General features: G+C 41.2%; 1 protein-coding gene across 1 annotated transcript; it reads right to left on the bottom strand.

Moving 5' to 3' along the window:
- Positions 1 to 940: 940 nt before the first annotated feature.
- Positions 941 to 21,347, bottom strand: ppp6r2a (protein phosphatase 6, regulatory subunit 2a). Its single transcript, XM_069670935.1, has 24 exons — positions 20,943 to 21,347; positions 16,595 to 16,764; positions 14,794 to 15,048; positions 14,455 to 14,641; positions 14,191 to 14,328; positions 14,033 to 14,098; positions 13,814 to 13,926; positions 12,236 to 12,349; positions 11,923 to 12,049; positions 11,608 to 11,760; positions 10,962 to 11,186; positions 10,807 to 10,871; positions 10,354 to 10,469; positions 10,186 to 10,271; positions 9,475 to 9,555; positions 8,067 to 8,164; positions 7,806 to 7,863; positions 7,564 to 7,691; positions 7,342 to 7,475; positions 7,097 to 7,241; positions 5,864 to 5,952; positions 5,586 to 5,787; positions 3,636 to 3,743; positions 941 to 2,408 (listed from the first exon to the last, which is right to left on the bottom strand). Exons 3-24 carry the CDS (start codon positions 15,018 to 15,020, stop codon positions 2,360 to 2,362), a joined length of 2,709 nt encoding a protein of 902 aa, XP_069527036.1. The 5' UTR covers positions 15,021 to 15,048; positions 16,595 to 16,764; positions 20,943 to 21,347; the 3' UTR covers positions 941 to 2,359.
- Between the last annotated feature and the right edge of the window lie 1,774 nt (positions 21,348 to 23,121).

The following is a 23,121-nucleotide window of genomic DNA, read 5'->3' as shown; positions in this document are numbered from 1 at the left end:
TTGCTGATTGATTAAGAAGTGGTGCAGTGATAAAGATTTGTTCATTTCCCTGCTTTTTCTTTCGACTTTGAAAACAGCGATGGGACATTTCAACAGCTTCCCGCCCTGCTCACGGGTTTGTATCAAAGCAGTAAGTTTTAATAGGAACATAAACATAATTTAGTTTTGGGACTTAACTTAAAAAACTGCATTCAGCTGACTCGCTCTTACTACAAACTTTACCTGCATCAGTTACAGATTATACACTAAGAGACGTCACAGACTGTGCTGTTTGTTTAGTGTCTGCCTACCAGCTCCTGTAGCGCTGCTATGACGCTGACCCTGACCTCTGACCTGTTCTCACAATCTGCAGGCTCGTGCAGACCATTTGACTGACATCCCCCTTACTCTCCTGACCGTCTTGTAGCACCTGTTGGGGCGGGACAAATGACACCTTTATCAAGCTTATATAGAGTCCAGTGACATCATGTAGCTTCAGCTTGAGCATAAAGAACCAGAACAGTTAAACACATGTTTAAGTGGGAGGGGCTTCGTCTTATGACAGGGTTCCTGCACTTTTTAAACGTAGTTTCATGTGTGAGGGCTTTCACTTTCAGTCTACAGATTTATGCAGAAAGTTGGACGACTTTTACTGTCAAATATTTTAATCAACCCCATGTTTTATAGCCTTTTTATTAATAAATAAAAAAGGAAGCTAGTCTGTTTCCTTTTCTTTAAAATGACATCACTGCATAACTTAATAAATGTTAAGACAGGCTTAATATTTGGCTATGGATACATGCAATTCAAAGACATTTTTTCAAATGCATTTGGTTGCAAAATGACTAAAACCAAATTCCCTGCTTATCCACAGTGTGCAGGAACCCTGTTGATATCACGACCAGGCAGCCGGATCTTTGCAGAGGTGGAAAGACAACAACCAGACGGGCAAAAGCCAAGATTTTGGTATTAATGTGGTCAACCAGACACTTTTAATTTCATTTTTTTTTGTTTAACAATGATCGTAGAACCTGATCGCTGTCAAATGATTTAAGTAAGTACACCAAAGAGGCCTGGAGCTCTGCAGAACCCAGACCTGCCCTCGTTCCAATCCTGCTGCTCAGAGAAATAAAATTAAACTTTAAAAAAAAAAAAAAAAAAAAAAAACATACAGCGTCACTCTAACCAGATGCCACTCTCGCCCTGTGAGTAAGTGCTCGGTGGAGAGAGAGAGAAAATAAGGAACAGACGACAAGAGTAATCTCAAGATTGCTTGTAAAATTACTTTTAAATGTAGATAATATTTGTATATAGGTAGATAATGTTTGGTTGATTTTAGGGGAATAGCAATAAGAACTTAAAGGTCAATACAATCAGAAGGTCTTAGCTCACTAGCTAGGTCAACAGAGAACCGGTTATACATGCACTAAAGAAAAAAACAAACATAAAGGAAATAAAAATGTTTAAATCAGAGATTATATCCAAATTTGTTGCCCAAACCTACAACCGAATGTGACGCTAGATTGATTCTTTTTAAAAAGAAATATATGTTGAATTTCATTTTTTAAATAAAATGGCTAATTGACATTATTGCACATGAGCAAAAAGACAGTAATACTATTAGAGCTCTGTTCATCGACCTCCTCCTCCTCCTCCTCGACGGACCCTCCTGAAGCACTTCAAAACATTCAGAAACCTGGTGACAACGAGATGTTTCATCAACAGCAACCGAAGAAAGAAAAATAAAACGGAAACGATGGATAAAAACCTCGATGTGGGTGAGAGGACAGATAAGACAGCCAGCAGAGATGAGGGTAGAACACTTACATTGTGCTATAATGTACAGTAAATGGCTGCATAAGTGCTTTTTCTTTAAGCTTGAAGAAATAAAATGTTGTCAAAAAAAGGTTTTTATTGTTGAGGCATCGTTAAAAGTTAGCCTGTGCTATCCATTCAGGGGTGACGATGTAAAAAAATCCCTAACAACGGGATTCCAACAGCTTCGAACGAGTAGGAGAGAAATCTTTCAGGACATAAAAAAATAATAATGATGATGTTACCCCTCGGATTCTGTCGCTGCTACATTAAAACCGCACGTAATTATGTGCAACATCGGAAAAAAGGCTTTGAAGATGATTCCTCTGCACTCCTCCGCTCTGTCTGTTGGATTTGTTGGTTTCTCATTATTCATATTTTTTTTTTTACATGTTCCGCCGCCTCATTATTGGTGTTGATTGGCAGTGTCCAGGTCCAATAACATGGCAGAGTGATTCAGTAAAAAACACCGTAGTTGCAGTGAGGTTATTTTAGGGGAGTCACTCTGGAGGAGGCTGACAGTCCGCCGCACCGTCACTGATGGATGTTAGCGGTCTGCACGCGCTCAGACCGGCCCGTTCACCGTCACTTCCTGGGGCGGGGGCGTTTCCTCTCTGAGAGGGTGACAAGAGGAAACAGTTACACACACACAACCGGAGAGGATGAGCTTCTGCTGGTTGTGGGTTCAGCTCTGAGAAAAAACTTGACAAAGCCTTTAAACTCACTTCTCTCACTCTCCTGCAAGAATGTGGAGCCAGTGAAAGCAGTGACGTTTGTTTGAATTACATTAAATTACAAGAAAGCAAAATGTGATTAATCTTAGTGTTTTTAGACAAACCGTCAAAGACACTTTGATACACAGCTCAAAACACTTCCTCTTCAGAACGTCCTTTCACAATTCATTTGGACATCATTTCGCTGAGCGTTTTCGAACGCTTCATATCCTCAGAATATGTGAAACCTAAGCTGAGTGGTTTCTAAGTTACTTAATAAAATAAACCACAGTAAATGACAGGATTAAAATTGTGTCATAAATCTACATAAACAGGACGCTTCTTCAAAATGTCTTTCTTAATACAGGGAGTGCGAGCTACCTCTAGGGGGTGTGCGTGAGGAAAAATCTAATGCTTTTTCACTTGAACATCCTCAGATGGATCTTGCTTTTTGTCTGTGTGATCTGTTTCTGAGCCTCTGCATGTGTCAATCTAATTTGTCCTTACTTGGAGGATCGTGTGTAACTTTATCGAAGTTTGATTCAAATCAGGCTATTGATGTTCTAATGTCCGTAACCGCTGTGTTTTGTTTGGTGACTGTACTTTACACTTAATTTTGAAGTTTTCTTTAATGCGGCTGAAAATACGACAGCATTTTCCCCTTCTTCTCTCATGATCTGCCTGTGTTTCCTCACCCTCACTCGACTTCTTCGCTCTTTAAAAGTGAGGACTTCGTTTGTCACAGTGTAGTTTCAGTTTCGGTTGTAAGAGTCTGTTTTCATAGGATTACTGTAAATGGTTGGTTTGTGCACGAGGACAGATGAAGTGGCTTTGGTCGAAACGGTTAATCAAATGCTAAAACAATCGTTACTCATCGCTTAAATGAAAATCAAATCATCATCTCAGCTGCAGAGCTGCTCTCAGGGCCCTGACCTCCATAACAAAGACTCATTTGACCTGAATAGCAACACTAGTATACGGTCTTAATTATTTTTGACCAGTAGACTAATAACACTTTAGCATGATTTAATTTTCACTTGTATTTTTGTTATGATGCATCAAAACCGTTTAAATGTCTGAATCAGTCATCAAAGAGTTAAGTCACCGTGTAAACAGGCGGGCACTTACTTCCTGTCGGTCTGTGTAGCTACAGGTGAGTCGGCAGCAGGCGGCTGCTCTGACGCTTTAGGAGGATCCGACAGAGAGAGTTTCTCCAGAGACACCGGACTCTCCTCACTGCAGGACACAAACAGTTACTCATTAGTCCGCTCCCATAGCACAGCGTGTGCAGCTTTAAGTAAACACCACCCACTCCCTGCTGAAGTCTTCTCTTTGTTCTGGAGCTGACCTTTGACCCCACTGCAAATGCAACAGAAAACAAGTTGTTCTATTTTGAGCTCAATAAACAAAAAACTTTTTTATAAGTGTGCAGACATAATGAGTGACAGTGCTGGAAGACACCATTTATTACCCAGCACTATTTTGACTGTAGTATTAAGCAGCTTTATAGTAATCAGTATGTTTGTTAACTGTCGTACTTCAGGGTAACTCTTCAGCACACGTGTGCTACTGGAATAAAAAGCAGAAATATCTTGCTCAAACTGTCCAGCAGTGTCTACCAGGAGCTGAAAGTAGGACCTGCCACGTGTGAGAGTCGCAGGTCACTAATATTTTCCTTTCCTTTCCTTTTTTACCGTCTCTTCTGAAGTCTTTGTAGAACATTTTTAACACTGATTCAGGGGTTGCTAACAGTACAAATATTTAATATATCATTTAAACTGAATCCCTGACTATTATAGAAAACCTCTTTCCATGGTGGCCAACATGTACCAGCACATTCTCTGCATGTCTCTGGCTGTACACTCTGGCTTAGATAAAGACAATGACAAAATCTTTAACAGCTAAAGATGTTTTTTTTTACACCATCTTCTTCTAGTCTGAGACGTCTATAAAATCCAGAACATCTTAATTAAGAGATTGTCCTGTACCTTCTTTGCACTCCGCACCTCTTTGTGTGAAAGCCACAGCTCAGTGGAACGCGCTGTCAGTTGACCTCAGCGGTTACACAGTTGAGCAGATTTGAACAGATTTTGCAGTTTGACTTTAAGGCTGCAGAAAGAGCTGCAAAGACTTGGTTTCAAATTGACTAGCACATTTGTTGTTGCTCGTGTGTGTGTTTGAAATGTACAGGATCCATCGGGTGCATCCTTCGTGGCCTAATGTATCCCGAGATTCATTGTGCGCCAATTCTAACGATATGGTGGACTCTTAAACGGCCGAGGAATACACTTTAAAATGTTTTTGGTTTCAACTCAATCAAATAGCTCGAGATACAAATGTAAGAAAAACTATTTATCTTTAAAATAATAGGTTAAGTTACATGATGTTAGTTAGCCCTCTAGCTACATCTTGCTAGGCGACAGGAGAGGAGTTTGGTGATCTAAGCGTTAGGGCGGGAACAGCTGTCGCGAACAGAAAATCCTCCGTAGACAGGAATGTCTCATTACAGTTCGGCTACAGCGGCCTACGCAGGCTATGAAAGGCTCATCCTTTGTAAAGACCACCCCCTTTCGAAGGCTGCAGCCCCTGCTTTAGGACACAGATATAGACTTTACTTAGGCAGGCTGCACAGGTGTTTTAATAGCCGTCAAAATACATGAGGTGCTTTGAATTTTCATCCATCTATAATGTGGAGGATAGAGTTCATTTAAAATTGGGAATTTAGAAATAACCTACTAGAAATTGGGTGATGATTCTTTTACATATAACTGTCATTCTATGGACAACACTACACCTATAACATTATATCTATTGATAACTTTACTGCTCTAACTTAACAGAACAAAAAGTTTTCACATGAGAGGAAAAAGTTCTGCAGCTCAAGTTTCTGCAGAGATGCTCCCAGGACAAACTTTACTTAGAAAACTGAATGAATGCAGTAATTTCAAAACCCTGTCCAGTCTATAATTACCTCAATGTGGTCATTATGTTTCAAATATAGACAGAGCAGCTTTCCGTGTACGCCTGCAGAGCGGACTGGTCAGCAGAGGAGGATTTTACCAGCTATGAGATGCAAACCTTTTGAGGTCAGCTGTCTTGTTGACGGGGGCTGCGGGGGATCCCGAAGCGTTGGCTGCAGCAGGAGGAGCGCCGCCTTTCTTGTCTTCTCCTCTCTCCTCCTCGCTGTCAGATCCCCCGGAGGAGCTGCTGTCTGAGGCCACGAGCGGAGCCTTCTTCCCGTCTCCCACCGGCCAAGCACCAGAGGAGGCACTGACGTCGGCTAACAAAAGACGCAAAAATTAGTTTGTGTGTTTTTGAATCGTGCCGAGTGTTTAGGGGCGCAGGTAAACACTCACCGCTCTTCTCGTGGTTTTGTTTGGCTTGTTTATCAGCATCACTGCTACCCGAGTCCACAGGAGAGCTGCACCTGGGCTCAGTCTCTGTACTGTAAAAAAATCAAGCAAAAAACAGGTTAACATATTTCGACAGGATTTCCATTTTGTGCCTCAACAAATCTGTTGAAAAAGCATCACCAGTTCAGGTGTGTTCAGCGTAGGGCTGCACGATACTGAAAAGAAACTGCGATAATCTTTCATTCTGCGTTATTTATTGCGATGTTCAAATGTATGTTGAATCAGCGTGATCCGCCCTGTGACTTAATGAAACGAAAAATCACGCCTCCTGCTTCCTGTGGTTCCTGTCGGCGCACACAACCTCACACGAGGTAGACGCTTGTTCACACACAGCACAGCAGTCGGTTCTCTGTGTGCTCTGGTGAAGAGCTGCACTAATGTGAGACAGACCTGTAGATTATTCCTGGAAAACGAGAAGCGGTCGAGTTTTCGTTTTGCACTTAGCAACAAAAAAAGTAGCAGCTTGACGTGTTTCACCTAATTTGCATTAATATCGCACGTCCTGCAATGTGACTATTGCACATACGCACAATTTAAAAAGGGGAAAAAATGTTGTTTTAGCTTCTTTGTTGAGTTCTTAACCTCCTGACTGTCTTGAGGTTTTACTTCTGCACACTACCTTTGAGACAGATGCACTGGAACAATTAAAGGTTAATTAATTGATCAATACAAGATCAATAGATTTCAACATCAGTTCTGATCCTACAAGAGTCTTGCTCAAGTCTACTATCCAAAGTCAGCAACTCAATATTAATACAAAAAACTCTTTTAAACCAAAAAGTTTCAAGAACAATGGAACCAGAAAAACTGTCAGAACCTATTAGAGGCTATTTATACTTTCCTGTTTGCACTTCAAATGCATCTTGTTTTGACAACAGTCACATGAAATACAGACCCTCTTTATAACGTCCATATTTTGTAAATAAAGCTTCAAACCAGTTGAAGCAGCTGCCTCGTCTTTGTTTGACCAAACAGCAACAGTGAGCACTGAAGACTTCACCCCTAAAGTTCCTGAACCCTCTGAAATACCTTTAATACAGTTAAACAGGTTTATTTCCTGAGCACCTGAACGATTTCTTGGATTTACCTGGGAAAGTTCCTGCAGTTTAAACACACTAATATGGATGTCTGAGATCAATTACAGTTAAAACTATCATTGCTAATTTTGCTTCTCACCCGGAGAAAGGCTGGAACTCAGTGAAGTTGGCCCAGCCAGTTCCCTGCGTCTCTGCTCCGCCCCCAGCTGAGCTGTCCCACCCTGCTGGGGTCTGGGATGCTGCAGTCCCTCGAGAGTCCCTGAAGTTTGCCGTCCAGCTGGGGCCTGACAACAAAACAAACTTTCAAACTAAGAACGGGGTCTAAATTTAGAAAGGTCCATGTGATATTTATATGTGTTGTGCATGACGCAGCTGTCCTCTTACAGTTTTCGCCTGTCTCTGACGTGTTCTGCTCAGAGTCCTCCTCCTCATCAGACTCAGAGCCGTGGTCCCGCTCTCTGCCTCCGTTCTCCAAGCTGCCTCTTGAGCTTCCCTCTGAGGTTTGGGTGACACCAAACCTGGAAGAGAGAGCGATGAAAGTGTCAACACGAAGAAGAAAAACGTGTGAACTCGCAGTGAAGGAACCAAAAACACCATCAGGTTCACCTTGTTCTGGATTTAACTTGTGTTGCATAGTTCATCTCCTTCTCCTCCCAAATGTCCTCTTCCTCTTCAGCATCGTCAAACTGGCGTATCCTCTCTTTACAGCAGGCTTCAAAAGCAGCCGCGTTGGCCTGCGTACAAACACACACTCGAATTATGTCATAGGACAGGACAGTTACTGCATTATATACATTCATCAATGACAACAACAGCGGTTATAGTTGGAGTATTAAACAGACACTTACACTATTATCATCAGCATCTAGATTGAAGTTTATTTCGGCAATTCTGTCAAACGTGGCGCTGAAGAGAGAACAAGATGTTAAATTAGCCTGCAGCTCAGTGTCATCACTGTGGGATCATTAACGAAGAATAAGACATCTACACTGGAGCAAATAATACAACACACGTATCAATAACAAGGTATGAATCCAGATTAGTTTGATGCTTGAGTTTAAATCTTGTTTAATCTTACTAAAGAGACTTCAGTTGTTCAGTCCACTTACTTGATGTTCTCATCATGCTCGCTGAACTCCTCATCATTAAACCCAAACTGATCCACAAAGTTGGCGGTCATCTGTTGGATCTGATAGTCCGAGAAGGCCTGGGACAGTAAGCGGATAGCAAAAGTTAATTTGAAATAAGTAAAGGGGGATTTTAGGTGATATAATAGTAATCATCAGTGAGGAAGACAGCGAGTCTTTTGCTTTTTAGCTGCATTATTGAACACAGAGCAATTTAAAGATTTTTTTTTTTGGCTTTTGCCTTTATTCTATAGGACAGATGAAGTGGGACAGGAAATGTGGAGTGTAGAGAGAGGGGGTTGACATGCACCAAACAGATCGGCAGGCCGGGAGTCGAACCCGAGATCAGTGCGTCGAGGACTGCAGCCTCTGCACATGGGGGCGCTCACTCCACCAACCGAGCCAAACCAGCACCCCAACACAGAGCAATGTAGCAGCGAAGAGAAAGGCAGGCTTATACAGGTTTTAGGTTTTTAACAAGGCTGTTATTCCAAAAGGTCTCCTCCTCCTCATAACAAATGTTTAAAGTCAGTGTCTCTCTGCCGCTCTTTGGCTGAATTCAGGGGCTGTGAGCCGAGCTGCAGCTAACTTCAGCTCAGCAATGATTAAAGACCTTCATCCAGTTACTGTAAAATTCGGTGTATAAGATGCACTTTTAATGTTGTCTAAAAAGTGGGCTGAAGGGCGCTGGTTTAGCTCAGTTGGTAGATGAGGCGCCTCATATACAGGGGATACAGCTACTGATCGCAGGTTACACTCAAAAGCCCCAAAAATGATCTAAAAACAAAAAATACAGAAAGATTTTCAAGGGAGGTATTTTATTGTGTTACAGAATTGTACCCAGACGATGGCGCTATAATCAAGCTAAAGCTTCATCACGGACATGCGCTGTCAGGCTGAGCTCAACTACCGCACCGGTAGCTAGCAGGATTGCAAACTCGACATGGTGAAAACAGATGGTAGGCTATTTGTGTGTTTTGAATGTGTTTCAAATTAAAATGAAATTGAAATAGTGTTGAAATAACTTGTTTACATGTTTTTATTAATAAATACCCCGCCCCAAATTTTACGGTAAATGATCTAGTTAAAATGATGTGAGGTGATTTTACACAGTGAGAAAACGTTTTCCTGTCCAACCGGCAGCCGGAGCTAACAGTGAACATTTATAGACTTCGATTCTGTGAGTCTTGCAGGTAAAACATGAGACTAATACAGGAGTTTGGTGATGAGCAGAACTTAAAAGGGAACATATATACTATTAAAAATCCAAATTGAATTCTACTGACATATTTGTGAGTTGAGTAGAGTCCTCACTACCAGAGAGTGACAAGAAAACATGGATATTTCTTTAACTACTGTCATTTAGTTTCCACGTTGGTATAAATCCTACCTGTTGAAGAGACAGGTCGTTGGGGAAGGGGCTCTCCATGTCGTCGTCCTCACTGGACGAGTGCATGTTGTGTGTGCTCACCTGCAGGACAGAAGTCTGGTTAACTTTTGACAGTGTTCAACAGCACATTACAGACGCCCTGTGGCCACACTGAGCACTTTGAAACATCACGTTGCAATTTCGAAATGAGCTAAATCTTAGTGCAGAGAAACGTATTGTAAAGTACTGTGACTTTAATGTTAATTTAATGACTCATTTATCATTACATTTAACAAAAGAGTGCTTTTATTGTGAAGTTGGAAAACTACTACCTCATCCTACATACAACTTAACCTCTTTCATACTACATGGGTTTTACATTAAGGGGTGAGAAGCCAATTCTACGTACTGTATAATGCAGTAAATATATTTTATTATTGATTCTAATCTGCAAAGGTAAATAAGCCTCACTGAGTTTCCTCCTGCTGCCATGCTTCAAGCATAAAAAGTATATTTGTTGCTTAAGAATTAAAACAACACTTCTGACTTTTATGTCTTAGATTTTAATATTCATTGAAAAGATAACTGCTGCTCTGGCTCTGTGCTGGGCTCGCTCCCGTCCTGTCTGACTGGCCTGCTGCTCTGAACACAGTGGGCTAATATTGGGAGAGAAGAAGAAGATGTTGAACTATCCATGCAGAAGATCTCGAGTGCTACTGAACGATATCTCACCAGCTCCACCGTGTTTCTCCTGTTAGTCTCTCTCAGGGTCTCGTCCACGAAGCTCTCCCAGCGACCTCTGCAGTCCTCTGGAAGCTCTGAAAAAGCAGGAACGGTCATTTTCACTGACTTTGTTTTGTTTACATGGTAATGTTATCGGGCATCTGGCGTTCTAATTACCTTTGATGAGGTCAGACATCTGGGCCTGTACTGGTCCTTTCTCCAGGTTCTGGACCACCATGTTGGAAATTCTGGTGAGGTGACCCATGTTGCCTCTCCTGGTGCCGCCCTCAGCCCTGAGATTAGCAGGGACACACTTTAGTTTCCCTTCAGCTGGTAAAGGAGCTTCACCTCGACACCACAATGATACTGGTTATAACAAATCTGGGATGCACACGATTTGCTGAGGTCTAGGCAGGGACCCCACAGCCCAGTTATTGAGAAGAGTCTGGTGCAGACTCAACATTAATAAAAACACGGAACATGCAGGAACAGTTTTAGTTTTCCAAGTACAACATCAACCTTTAAAAGGACATGCATAAAGCAGGAAACTTTAGCTGCAGAGGTTTGATTTGGTGAAAGAAAACGTTCTGTTTTGATACTAATAGGTTTCAGCACATAGAGAGTACTTACTGGATTTTATCATTCTCCTCCCAGGCATCAAGGATCCTTTGTACCAGATGACACTTCTGGAAGAGCTGAGGGTTCAACAGAAACACAGGGTGAAGATGAGTGTGGAAATAATTGAGAAAAAAACAGAAAAGAAAGTTCTGGGTGCCGACACCTACATGTGCCACGAGAGCGTTGTGGATGGAGGTCTGTGGGTCACTGGTCCTGCCTGTCTCCACTGCCTCCCCCGGCGCCTCGGGGTTGGATGCTGCAGGCTTCCCATCGTGGTTCTGGAGGCCTGGGCTGGGCCGCTCCTCTGAGGAAGGATGGTTCAGGATAGCCGCCACACATAGCTCCACTTGGAAGTGCAAAAAGTTATTCCAGGAGTATTTGAAGAACAGATCCTGTTCAGAGAGAGATGCAACAGAGAGATGCGAGCATTAAGGACTGATCTGAGAGGACACTGAACAGTATGTAGTTCTAGATTTATCAATAGTAAATGTCAGGTTATGTCAGTGGTAACATCAGAAATTACTTCCCTATGCTGTTATGTTGTTTAACTAGGACAACAGAGGTCTGCTGAACAGCAAACAATTTGATGGTCTTATATGAACCTGCTGCGAATGAGCCAACCAGTCTGCCCTTTGATCAGGTGGTGTGATAAGGTAATCATTGCTTCCCGGACTCATGACCGACCTTGTGCAAATCTGATGCAACTTTTTCAGACAAAAAGCATCCTTCAAAAACACCCCCGATATATGTGTGCAATAACAACCTCGGAGCTACAGAGTTTAAATGTCCAGAGTGGAGCCATGTATGTCCTACCAGTAGTAGGTCCATGGTGGCAAGATTGCAGAGCTCCTGGCAGATACTGGGGGCATTGGTCTGCAGCAGGGCGGCTACCAGCCGGGCCACGTGAAGGCGGGCGTTCCCCAGTGGCTGCTCTAGAACGCCAACGGTCGTCAATATTGCACTTTTCTGTATAAAGAATGAGAGAATCCAGTTTAGCCACCAACCGTACAAGAACTAAAACTGCTGGCTGATGTGTAGTGCCAATTCGCCATCAGCTACTGCAGTAATGTGAATATGAAAGGGCTAAAGCCGCTACCTTTATGACTTGGCACTGCTCTGTGGCTTTACCTTGGGGGGATCCAGAAGAAGCTGCTGGAAGTCCTTTAAATGGGGCTCAATGGCATTTAAAATACTGCTGTTGACAGTGTAAGACCTTTCATAACCCTGAGAATACAGATCCATCAGCCCTTCCAACCTGGGAGACACAAGGAGACAAACACAGAAGCGTCACTACACTTGAAATATTTATTATGTCAACTCTGTGTCATTGTTCTTTACCAATTTAAGCAAAGCAAAGCGTTCCTGATACCTTTAAGAAATTAAGTTTACAATGTGGTTTTATTGCTTCCAATACTTACAATTAAACACCAATTTGACTCACCCAGACCTCCTGGTCTCCAGTAAGGTAAGTAGCACTTGAGTTCCGTTGACGATGGAGGCCTCATTCCTCTCACCCTCGAACATGTTCTTGAGGAGCCCTGCTACACTCTCCTGCCTGAAAGACAAAAGTTCATACCATGGAAACGTTGAAAAACAAACTAAAACAAAGTGAGTGAAATCATGTTGTACACCCAGGACGCATTATTACACAAACTACAAAAATCTAAACTGTTGTCAAACAGGCTCTGCCAGCAAATGCTTGTGTACACAATCTTAAACCTGGGGGGGTTTAGAAGGACTCTTTACTCCAAATTGGGATTTGCCATTTTAGTGCAACAAAGACACATAGGAGTGTTTCAGTTTGTTAACAATCCCTGCCAGTGTGGACATGCAGGAGCACACATCTTAAAACAACTCTCACTTTTTACACTCAACATGATTCAAAAGACTGAAAAGAACCAACATTTAAGACACATTTCCCAAAAGTAGATGGGAATTTACTTGATTGGCAAACAAACAAAACCAACCCAGGGCGTGTTTTGTATTTTGTGGCTTATCTAACTTTTGATTTCATCATCAATTATAATTGGTTATCATGTAATCTTCAAAATTCCCCCCAAAAAATCATGAAATAATCTCAGTACAAGCGCCCAAAGTGACGTCATTAAATTGCTTCTTTTGTCCAACAGTCCAAAACAAAAATGTTTGAGGATTTACAACAGGGCGGCTGTGGCTCAGTGGTAGAGTCGGTCGTCTTTCAATCGGAAGGTTGGAGGTTCGATCCGCAGCTCCCTCAATCTACATGTCGTAGTCTTGGGCAAGACACTGAACCCCAAATTGCTCCTGGTGGCGGTGTGTGAATGTGATGACTGATTGACAGTTGGACACTTAAACTAGCAGCCTCTGCCATCAGTGTGTGTGTCAAAGGGTGAATGTGACATGTAGTGTAAAAGCAGCTTTGAGTGGTTGCAAGACCATAAAAAAGTTGCACAGTGTAATCAAGATCGCAAAAATATCAACACGGCTGAGTATCCCAATATTTGTTTTCACAAGACTATCGAGTTTCACGCCCGACATATCAATACATTTAATACATCTAAAACGCCCTTATAGTTCCCTCAAATGCCTGTGATCACAACGGTCTCCGATCCTGTAGATGTCGCTCTCTGGGTAGTTGGCTGGTTTCTTCCTGGCATCTGTTACTTCCAGCATTACACAGAAGCGAGCACGGCGGAAAAGATAAAAGCAGACGTAGGAGCAACCAAAACAGAGACTTAAGACTTAGATAACCAAATTACGCTCTCAGTAACAAGACACCACGCAGATAACCCTTATTCTCCACACACCTCTGCTGTAACTGAGGTGCTGTTACACATCGACTTGTCCCTCTTTCTGTAAAAGCCTCTCATTTAAGAAGTTGTAAAGAGCTAAATGTGACATTTTTTGTGTGCTTTTGTACAACAGCCACGTTGATGCCAATATTTTGCAATACACACTCACTCTAAATACCACGAGCACAACAGGACACAGGTGATATTTACCGTTTCCTCATAGAAATCAAAAGGCAGTGTCAACTTACGACTCTAGTACAGCCAATAGTGGGTCAGCCTCCATATTCTCCTGCATCTGATTGGCCTGGTCTCGACTAAGGCGGATGATGTCACAAAGCGTTTGGGATGCATTTGATTGTCTCTGAAATGCAAAGAAAATATCTATATTTATAAACAGTAGGATGTACATGATTAAAGCATCTTCGTGTGACACATTATGACAGCACATTAACAGGTCTGACTCTCACCTCCTCGTCTTTGCCTGTATGGATGAGCTCTGTGAGTCTTTGTACCAACTTCTCCTCATTCAGCCACTTTGGGGGAAGCAAACATAAATTGCGTAAGATACTTTAAAGACAGGAGTATACTCATGCAAAGTGCACATAGTCATGTTAAGAGATCTTACATGGAGGACCTCCTGCCTTAAAGGGGCAGGCTCCACACAGCTGATGAGGCGAAGCAGCAGGTCCATCATGGCCGAGGCGTCAATATGTTTCAGCACCAGACCGATGAACCCTTCCTTTCTCTTTAGAAAGGTAATCACCTGAGAAACAAAACAAAGACCGTAACACTTTTTGTTTCCAAATAGCAGACAACGGCCTCCAAAGCTTCTTTAAAACATGAGCAAAGCAGGAAGCTGTTGCTCAAGCCGTAATCTGTTTCAGTGTACCTGTTCGGTTTTCCTGGCGATGAGATTGCCGATGGTTTTGCTGAAGAAGCTGGCCAATAGCGGGTTGAGTGGTGGGTCCTGCTCCAGGAAGTGATAGAGCATCTCGAGGAGTGAATCGTCAGCGCCCAGTTTATCATTTATTATGGACACGTCTGATGTCAGGAGCTCGCAAGCGATGTTAGGAAACCTTATGAAGCGACAACACAGAATAACAATGAGAGGCAGCCTCTGTCCACTCTCAAGACATTTGGGAATGCCTGTACTTTATAGTTTTATTCTTTATAGTGAATTTTTCCTCATATCCATCACTAGTCCCCGTCATCATCTTTCACTACTTACTTAAACCGGCTCCTCTCCTCGATGTCGGCAGGCGGCTCTGTGGTGATGAGGCTGACCAGCTCCTGCATGCAGTGGTCCTGGGAGAGGAAGAGAAGCAGCCGACGGTTCTGGGCCTTGCATTCCTGCAGGACGTCATCCTCCTCCATCAGCTCTCTCAGCGTCACGTCCTCCCTGTCCAGCAGCTGGTCGATGTGGGAGGTGGTGTGCAGGTCGAACTTCCAAAACATGGTGGCCGCTGGGACGGGGGACACAGCCCTGGAGCCACAGGGACAGCAGAGTGATGGGGGAGGTAGAGTAGAGGAAACCAACACAGAGGTGCATGAGGGGACATAAAGAGGCCCACAGGGGCCATAACAATGAAAGAAAGGGGAAGGGGAGGAAAGGGAAGAGTGGATGTAGGCAGGGAAGGAATCAGGGGAGAGAAATTGATGTAAACAAAGATGTTAGTTAGAGGATTAAACATATTATAGCTAGAACGACAATTGCATTATTTATGATCAAATTAACATGGGAGTATTCCGGTTTATACTGCAGTAATGTAGGGCATTTTGGCCTTTGACGAAAACAAGCCTTAATTTAAGTTTTTTTATATGATTTTCCAATAGGAACACTAGAAGCTCCACTGTTTGGGTCTTTCATATAAAGCCATAAAAGAGAAGCCCCTGTTGCCCCCTGTGCAAATGTGCATGTTAAGGCACAAACAGGTAAAACATTATTAAAAGAGAGAAACATTAAGTCTGTAGTCCCACTGAAGTGGGGTTTTTTTGCGTTTGCATATTTCCTATTTTTCTGCTTCACTTCCTGGCAACGCTTTTCCGGCATTTATTTATTGACAAAACACTTTATTTTTTGCTCAAAGTTCAAGAAGTTAATTTGTCGCTAAAAGTGAATTATGACTGTGACTTTAGTAGAGGCTACAAGTCACGCCATCTTCCAAGTTGCACATTGTTTTGACTTGATGCTGCCATAAGCTGTAGGTCAAAGTTCATGAACTCCATCGAGTGTTTCTGGGGTGATGACTGTACAAAAACAAACTTTATGACTTTATTCACTGATGTTTATTGTCCTCCTGCTGCCTCAACTCTTCGTGATGTAAGAGGAAAACTTTTATAAACATCAAGCAATGCTTTATAACAGGGGTCTCCAACAGATAGCTGGATTTTAGTAGCTCGCCAAGAGGTTCACAGACTCCTTGAAAGCCTCTTCCCACTTCCATTTAGTCAAATACACAGATGCCCCACCCTCTCAAATACAAAATAATGATAATAATAAGGGTGATGCTCCTGGCAAATTTGTCAACGCCTGAAACTCACAAATCACAGCAATCTCCATCAACAGGTCGGGTCAGTTTTGCTGTATGCTCGTGGAGCTTAAGTGAGGAGTTTGGTGCTGTTAGCCTGTTTAGCCAAATTTATGATGGACAGTGAAGGTGGCTACGCCGATAAAAAGCAGAACACATACTATTTCCACGGCGAGTGGGAAAGCGAGTTTTTATTCACGAATGTGAAGTACACGTGTGTGAGCCTCATCTGTGGTACCAACGTGTCAGTCGACAAAAGAATCAACACAGGGGCCACCAGCAGTTACAGTGATGTAATGTAAGTAGCTCTTGGCCACTTTGGTTTTTTCAAAGTAGCTCTCAGATGAAAAAAGGTTGGAGACCCCTGCTTTATAGCATTCAAACAAAAAATCTACAGTCATTATTTTCCGCTAAGGACTCGAGTTGGATTTTTGTGGTCCAGGTAAATGTACTGTAGCTGTAGTAATTTTACATGCATCACAGCAAAGTGCTCACACATACCAGTGGATGAAATGTGGATATCTTTAATCAGACCTCCCCCACGGGCAGGCAGGCATTTGTGTTTGTGCAGACGACAGAGAGCGTGGTGAGGCCTGGCATTTATCAGCATGGGTCTCCTCTTAAAACGCAGGCCTCTTTAGGAGATGAGACGCTGAGAGGCTCACCATAACCTGCACGACACAAAAAACAGCAGAGATTATTTATCAACTTTTAGAAGGAATGACAATCTGTTAGCACAACATTCGGACTTCATTTTGTATGTTCAAATACTGCATGAGAATGTACCCATGAAGAGTTGTAATGTATGTATTGTTATTGTGAAGTTTTGTTGTTTTGAGTGCCGACAATAACTACAGTCATACATGTACCTTTTTCTTTATAAATAAAGCAAACTGTTGTCATTCACATTTCTTCAACGTAATATCTTTAAACAAACGTATATTGGCTGTAATGTAACCTCATGCATGGTTGCATGTGGATTTACCTGTTGTTAATGTGTAACTCAATGCAAATACCATGTTAAAAAATCAGGTCTGGTACCTTCATTCCAGAAACAAACATAAAAAAAGATCAAATCTGTTGGTACAGAAGGTCACCGTTAGTCATGACGTCGTGGCCTTGGTGCCTTTCTAACTGACAGCTAATGATAATGATGTAAGGGAGGCCTGTGATCCAGTTTGTTTCTCTAATTGTCAGATTTACATAACGTAGGTTTCAGTTTAATAAACAAAAACAAAACACGGCTTCCTCCCCACTGGTGTCAGAACAGCAGAGTCACTGCTCATCTCCCATGGTAGGTTAAAAACCCACCTGTCTGAACCACATCCTTTGTCAGCACTTATGTCTCATTTGTTTGAAGAATTAACATGGTCACATCAGACCAATCACAGGAATGTTGAGAGATAATCTCATGCAGATCTGTACAGCTGTCAAACCTGTTTGTATTACTGTAATGAAGGCATATTCTTTGCAGCCTTCATAAAAATAAATACAATTATTCGACTTTTATTGGATTTCTGGAAAAGAGAGGGGAAATTCATTTGGGTTTTTAGTTGGATTGAAAAAAGACCTTTTTATGTGGATTGTGCACTGATTACCGCCATATTTGATTTTGCAAATATACTTATAAGGCTGCTTTCTTTGAAAATTAACTTGTCAACCAATTCAAGTGGGTACCACCATCTTCTCCACTGCGATGCTCTGCTACAGGTGCTGCTGACAGAGCTGAGAGGATCGTTAACTATACAGTCATAGCACTCTCTGCTGAACAAACTACATGATACCACCATTTCTTAATCATTCTAAGCTTTGTTTTATGAATTATATGTTCTGTAAAAAAGGTTTATATCGGCGCATGTTAGAAAACATGTTGGAACATCGTCGTGTTACAGGCTAGTTTCTGCAAAACATAACATTGCAGACTGAAGGACAACATTTAAAATGCAGTGTGTGTTAAAAACAACCTAAAGAGGTCAACTCAATTAATGTAATTATTACGTTCCTGCATCAATGAAGCAATTAACTCATCCCAATGGGAATATTCACTAGCAACTAAGATGGCTGTAATAGTGAAGATGTTAATTAAAAACAAACTTGCATCTCACAGGTGTTATAATACCAAGTTTATTAACTATTTTATGGACAGGCTTTTTGTTAGGCCAATACCCAGTGTCACTGTTAAGCACCTTGTTATAATAAATTTTAGCTTTAATACGTGTTAGGCCATGGAAATATCAAACAAAGTTTATGGCCACTTTCCAAGCAGGTTTGTTGTTGAGAAACACACTAAAAGCTTACACACTCTGACGAACAAGGTTTAGTCAGCATCTACCTCTCATGTCTCATTGGCATTGCGTGAGAGGCTTTTAAATGCTATCAGCGGGACGTAAATGGAGAATGCATCTTAAATGATTAAGTATTTACTGCTTTTGTGACTACGCAAGTATGCTAAGTTTGCTTTTCCGTGTGTGGTTACTGTGGCAGCTAATCCAGACAACCCAACACCAGAAGTGACAAAACACATTTACATCTGCAATTTCTGTCAGTGCTAATGTGCCTCTCTTAGCAACATGCTATCAAGTGTTGATGGTGGAAGTAAAACTGAGTGAGGAAATTAAAGTGCTTCCTCCTTTTCTCTTTTTCTTTTTTTTTTCCTGAGGAGGACCCTTCTCTGCACATGCAGCAACGGCAGCAAGCAGCAGCGTCCATCTGGCATACATTTACAGAGTACACAAGTGCAATAATAACCCCGGTGAACGCTCCCTGTGGACATGGAGCAGGAAAGCAAATGCTTGACTTTACATCCAAAATAGAACCCACCAGAGGCGACCTCAACAAATACAGTCTACTGGCACATAGACCATGAAAAGAGGAACAATAGCACACGTAAAGGGCATACATGTGGATGTTGTGAGACAACAATAGTCTGTAATTATGTGAGTTCAGAAAACTGTGAAATCAAGCCAAAAGGAAGCCCACCTGCACTTTTACATGAGTTCTCCCTTACTGAGTGAAAATACAGATGCAACTGGTGGCGAACTAGAAACTTTAATTTACAACATAGCCCAGATAACTTTTGGATTTGTCGGCTATCAAAATAAGCCACTGGTTCACACTCTGATAAGTTAACATGTAACATGTGATAGCTAATGATACATTGATGTACCTTTAAAGCTACTATGAGGAACTTTTGGTTTGTGTTGACTTTGGCGACCCCCTTGGACGAAGCCATACCTCTGATATCTTTACTGATTTTGTCCTGTGCATATCCAAATCTCATCCTGCTGTCTTTAAAGCCACTTTCCCACTGGTCAAACCCGCTAACACCTAGCATTTTTGCTTAGGTTACAAAGATTACAATCAGCATTCAGACCTGGGTCAAATTACTCTGCAGTAGACCTGGGTAATTATCGCCTCGGCTCCGATTGGCAATGATGAGAACACAAAACGCGGGTCGACACTCTAATCTCTGCCCTTCTCCATCCAAGCAGCACTCAATCGTTCCTAATATATCGGCACCAAGTATGATAAATAGACTGAAACCTAACCACCGCACGTTTGTGTCGTAGGATGGTGACACAGCAGAAACACGGCCGAAAGGAGTATACTCCGCTGACAATGGAAAAAGAGACAATCAGCATTTATTAGCGGGTCTTCCCAGGTCTGAGAAACCCACGTTAACTCGCTTATTTTGGTGAAAAAAGGGTATAACAGTCATATGTATCACTCACTTTAAATTTTTGCCCTGGAAAATGTAAACAAAGGTGGGGTGCAGTTAATTGCTTTGTCTGAAACCAGCGGTTTCAGGCATTAAAAATAACTATATAGAAATAATCAAACTTGTGGCTGATGGCCTGGTTTTCTTTTGTAGGTCATATAGAGTAATTAGAATTCATTTCAGTCTGTTTCATAACCAGTGAAAAACTCCTCACATGAGCTTTAAATGATAGATCAAAAAATAAAAAATAGATAGATATCTGAATCCTTCGTTATAATATTTTGAAACAGAAGGGGGTGCCCATATATTAAGTCTAACAATGAGAGACTCACTGGTGTGTAGCTTAAGAAATGTAAACTGAGCTGCTGTAGCCTTGGCATGAAGTGCACATCAACTGACTTGCGGTTGGAGCTCAGATTTCTGTTTACTTCAACTCCAGTGGAGACACCACTACCAAATAATACAAGATAAAAAATAATACAAAAACAAAGCAGAATTACTTTATTTAATCGCAGCCTTCGTGGTCATTTACATATCGTTGTTTAAACAAGAGACTCACTTTGTATCAACCTAGACAGTGTTAAACGTTGATTTCAGTAACTCAGCCAGGCTTCGTCGCTGCTGGCCTCAGACAACTCCGAACGGTTGCCCTGAAGAACACTACTTAGGTTAACTTACTCCTTAATAACAGGTATAAACAACAAAAATGTAATATATACGTAGTCATATGAGGGACATACTATTTTGAACAGAAGTTACATTGGCTGATCTCGATGGCAACCACGAAAAACACAATTTAACTACGCTACGTTAACTAGCTTCAAGTGATCAAATAGCTAAACAAAATCCTTCTTCAAAGTTAGCCGATGAGCCATTATTAGCCCCTTGGTTAATTTTAATGTGGCACCAAGTTGTCAACTTAGCAAACATTGGGCTAACGTTAACGTTAGTTCCTCCTTTCCTCCTATTAGCACGTAGGCTAATTAGCTAGTAACAGTTAACGTGTACTGAGCTAACTTAGCAAACTTAAATAGCTCTCCAACTTAGGTTCAACTTTGCCGATCCAGCAGCAGCAGAGTGAACGTTAGCCAGTTGCTCAAACTCATGACGATCTTTCCTTCCAAAACTTACCTTTGATTTAGAGTCCGCTGCTAGTCCTTCCGTCTGTACCAGATTGTTGGTGGAGTTTTTCTTCAAGCAGCCTGCTACTAAGTCACTAGCTACCCAGCTAACTATAAGCTAGCCGTGTTAGCTAGCATACATTAGCCTGTGAGCGGATAGTGATTTGTTTTGAAGAAGGGTCAGTCTGCGACAGCTCGGGCTACAGTTAGCTAGCTCAACTTAGCTAACGTTAGTCAAATCTGGCTTTAAAGTCTATCAAATAAACACTTCCCCGACGTTAATGGCTACTTGACATTAATAGCAACAACTGTTATTTCAAATGAGAGTGTATGATTCGTACTCACGGACAAAGTAATTCAAACGCGGGGCTAAGTTTAGCAAGCAAAGCAGGAAAAACTCAGTCATATTTTTCGAATCAAAATGGCGACATAGCACGAGAGCGCGCAGGAGAGCTACACGGGGCACGTGCATTGACTTCAGGCAGCTCAGCAAAGCATTTTGGAGTGCTGAATGATGCGACAGTGCGACACTGTTATCTTTATCATTTAAAATAACATTCAACATTAAGGGTCTGAATACTAAATAAATGTTAGTTATTGTAATGCGTCAATAACAAGCTGATTCATACCCATATTCATCTCTGCACCTTTGCACTGCTCATTGCACTAATGTCTCTGGTCTACTGTCTATAAGTGTTGTTGTCTTTTTTAAATAATATATATATATATAATACTCTGTAATATATATTTGTATTCATTGTTTTTAAGTTTAGTATGTCAATTTGTGTGTCTGTACTTTAAGAGCAGAGAAAAACCGGAGTCAAATTCCTTGTATGTGCCCACATACTTGGCCATTAAAACTGATTCAGTAGGGACCTATCTGTGTGCGATACAGAGTGACCTTCATATTTATGTTGGTTTAATCATAGAAAAATATCAAATTTGCTTAGTTTAACTATGTTAACCACTTTACCACAAACGTGTTCAGTATAATTAAGCAGTTTTTCCTCAAACCTTCTGTATAATTTGTGTTATAATTGTGATTTTAGCTAATCCTGAACTCCAACAATAAGTAAATTTCCACTTTCACCAAGTGTTCTCCCTCCTAAATCTTCTCTTATGATTTTTTGATTAATTATTTTGATTTGATTATTATTATTATTGTGTCACACACAAACATTATGAAAGAAATAAACCATCCTGACATTTCTTCCAGGCTCTAGAAACAAAAATGGCCAACTTACAAACATTAATTAACCAAACGCTCCATCCTCTCGATGTCTGTGCACCAAAACAATTCAGGATTTTCAACATACAGTTACATACATTCATCATGGATGCTCTTAACTTGTCATAAAAAGGACAATACGAAGGAAAATGTGATTCATTTTCCACTTCTCCCAACTCAAAAAGCTCACACAACCAGTGTTCCTCCTGGATGTTTTTAATATTAAAACAGACAAAACATTTTATACATTTACTATTGTGTCTTAGCCTAACCTCTAACCTTGGAAGAATATTGCATTTGGTAGCATATCATGTAGGATATTATGTACAAAACCACAAAGTCACATCCTAAGTATTTGAGATCATAGATTTCACTGGATTCAAGCTAAATTTGTCAGAGTAACATAAGTAGAACAGGCATTCTTCAAAAGAAATATACATTAAGGTGAAATTTAGGTAAAGAAGTTTGAAAGGCAATGTGTTTAATGGCAGCTGCAGTAACTAAGCAATTTTAGTGCATAAAATGGTAACAGTAACTAATGTCCATCACAAGTGGGGTAGTAATAAGTAATATAAATTGAATAAGAAATCAAACATCTCATTGTGTAGTATAACCCCAACGATAGTTACTAACAGGACTGTAATGTTTTACTTGATTAATTGATAAAGTGTTCTTTCAATTTCAACATTAGTATTCAGCTGTAAAACATTCAGTTATGTATTCAATTTTAAAGCTTATGGTCTTGCTTTGCTTCCATATTTTTGTGCGTAAAGTGATGTATTTGAATTATTTGAATCACAGCCAATTAGGAATCAACAAATAGAAAACTCTAAGTAGCTGTTCAGAAGTTATGTTTCATATAATAGAATATTTTGAAATGTCCTTTCTACTTTTTGCACTTTTTAGCTCAACTCATATCTTTATCTCACACTTTTCTCCACACTTATTTTCTTCTCTCCTC

Source organism: Semicossyphus pulcher, unplaced genomic scaffold, assembly GCF_022749685.1.
Source record: "Semicossyphus pulcher isolate SPU_LCO1_2020_fin unplaced genomic scaffold, fSemPul1.0.p SCAF_20, whole genome shotgun sequence".
Classification (NCBI taxonomy): Eukaryota; Metazoa; Chordata; class Actinopteri; order Labriformes; family Labridae; genus Semicossyphus; species Semicossyphus pulcher.
Note: the sequence above shows the minus strand (reverse complement) of the source record. Positions and strands in the feature narration are given on the sequence as shown.

What these genes read in the sequence shown, in the direction of transcription:
- ppp6r2a (XM_069670935.1), bottom strand. Translation starts at nt 15,020, where the DNA reads ATGTTTTGGAAGTTCGACCTGCACACCACCTCCCACATCGACCAGCTG. An exon ending in TAAGGCAGGAGGTCCTCCAT is followed by an intron (nt 14,099 to 14,190) that starts GTAAGATCTCTT and finishes CTTCCCCCAAAG; the next exon opens with TGGCTGAATGAGGAGAAGTT. An exon ending in CTGGAGACCAGGAGGTCTGG is followed by an intron (nt 12,050 to 12,235) that starts GTGAGTCAAATT and finishes TGTGTCTCCCAG; the next exon opens with GTTGGAAGGGCTGATGGATC.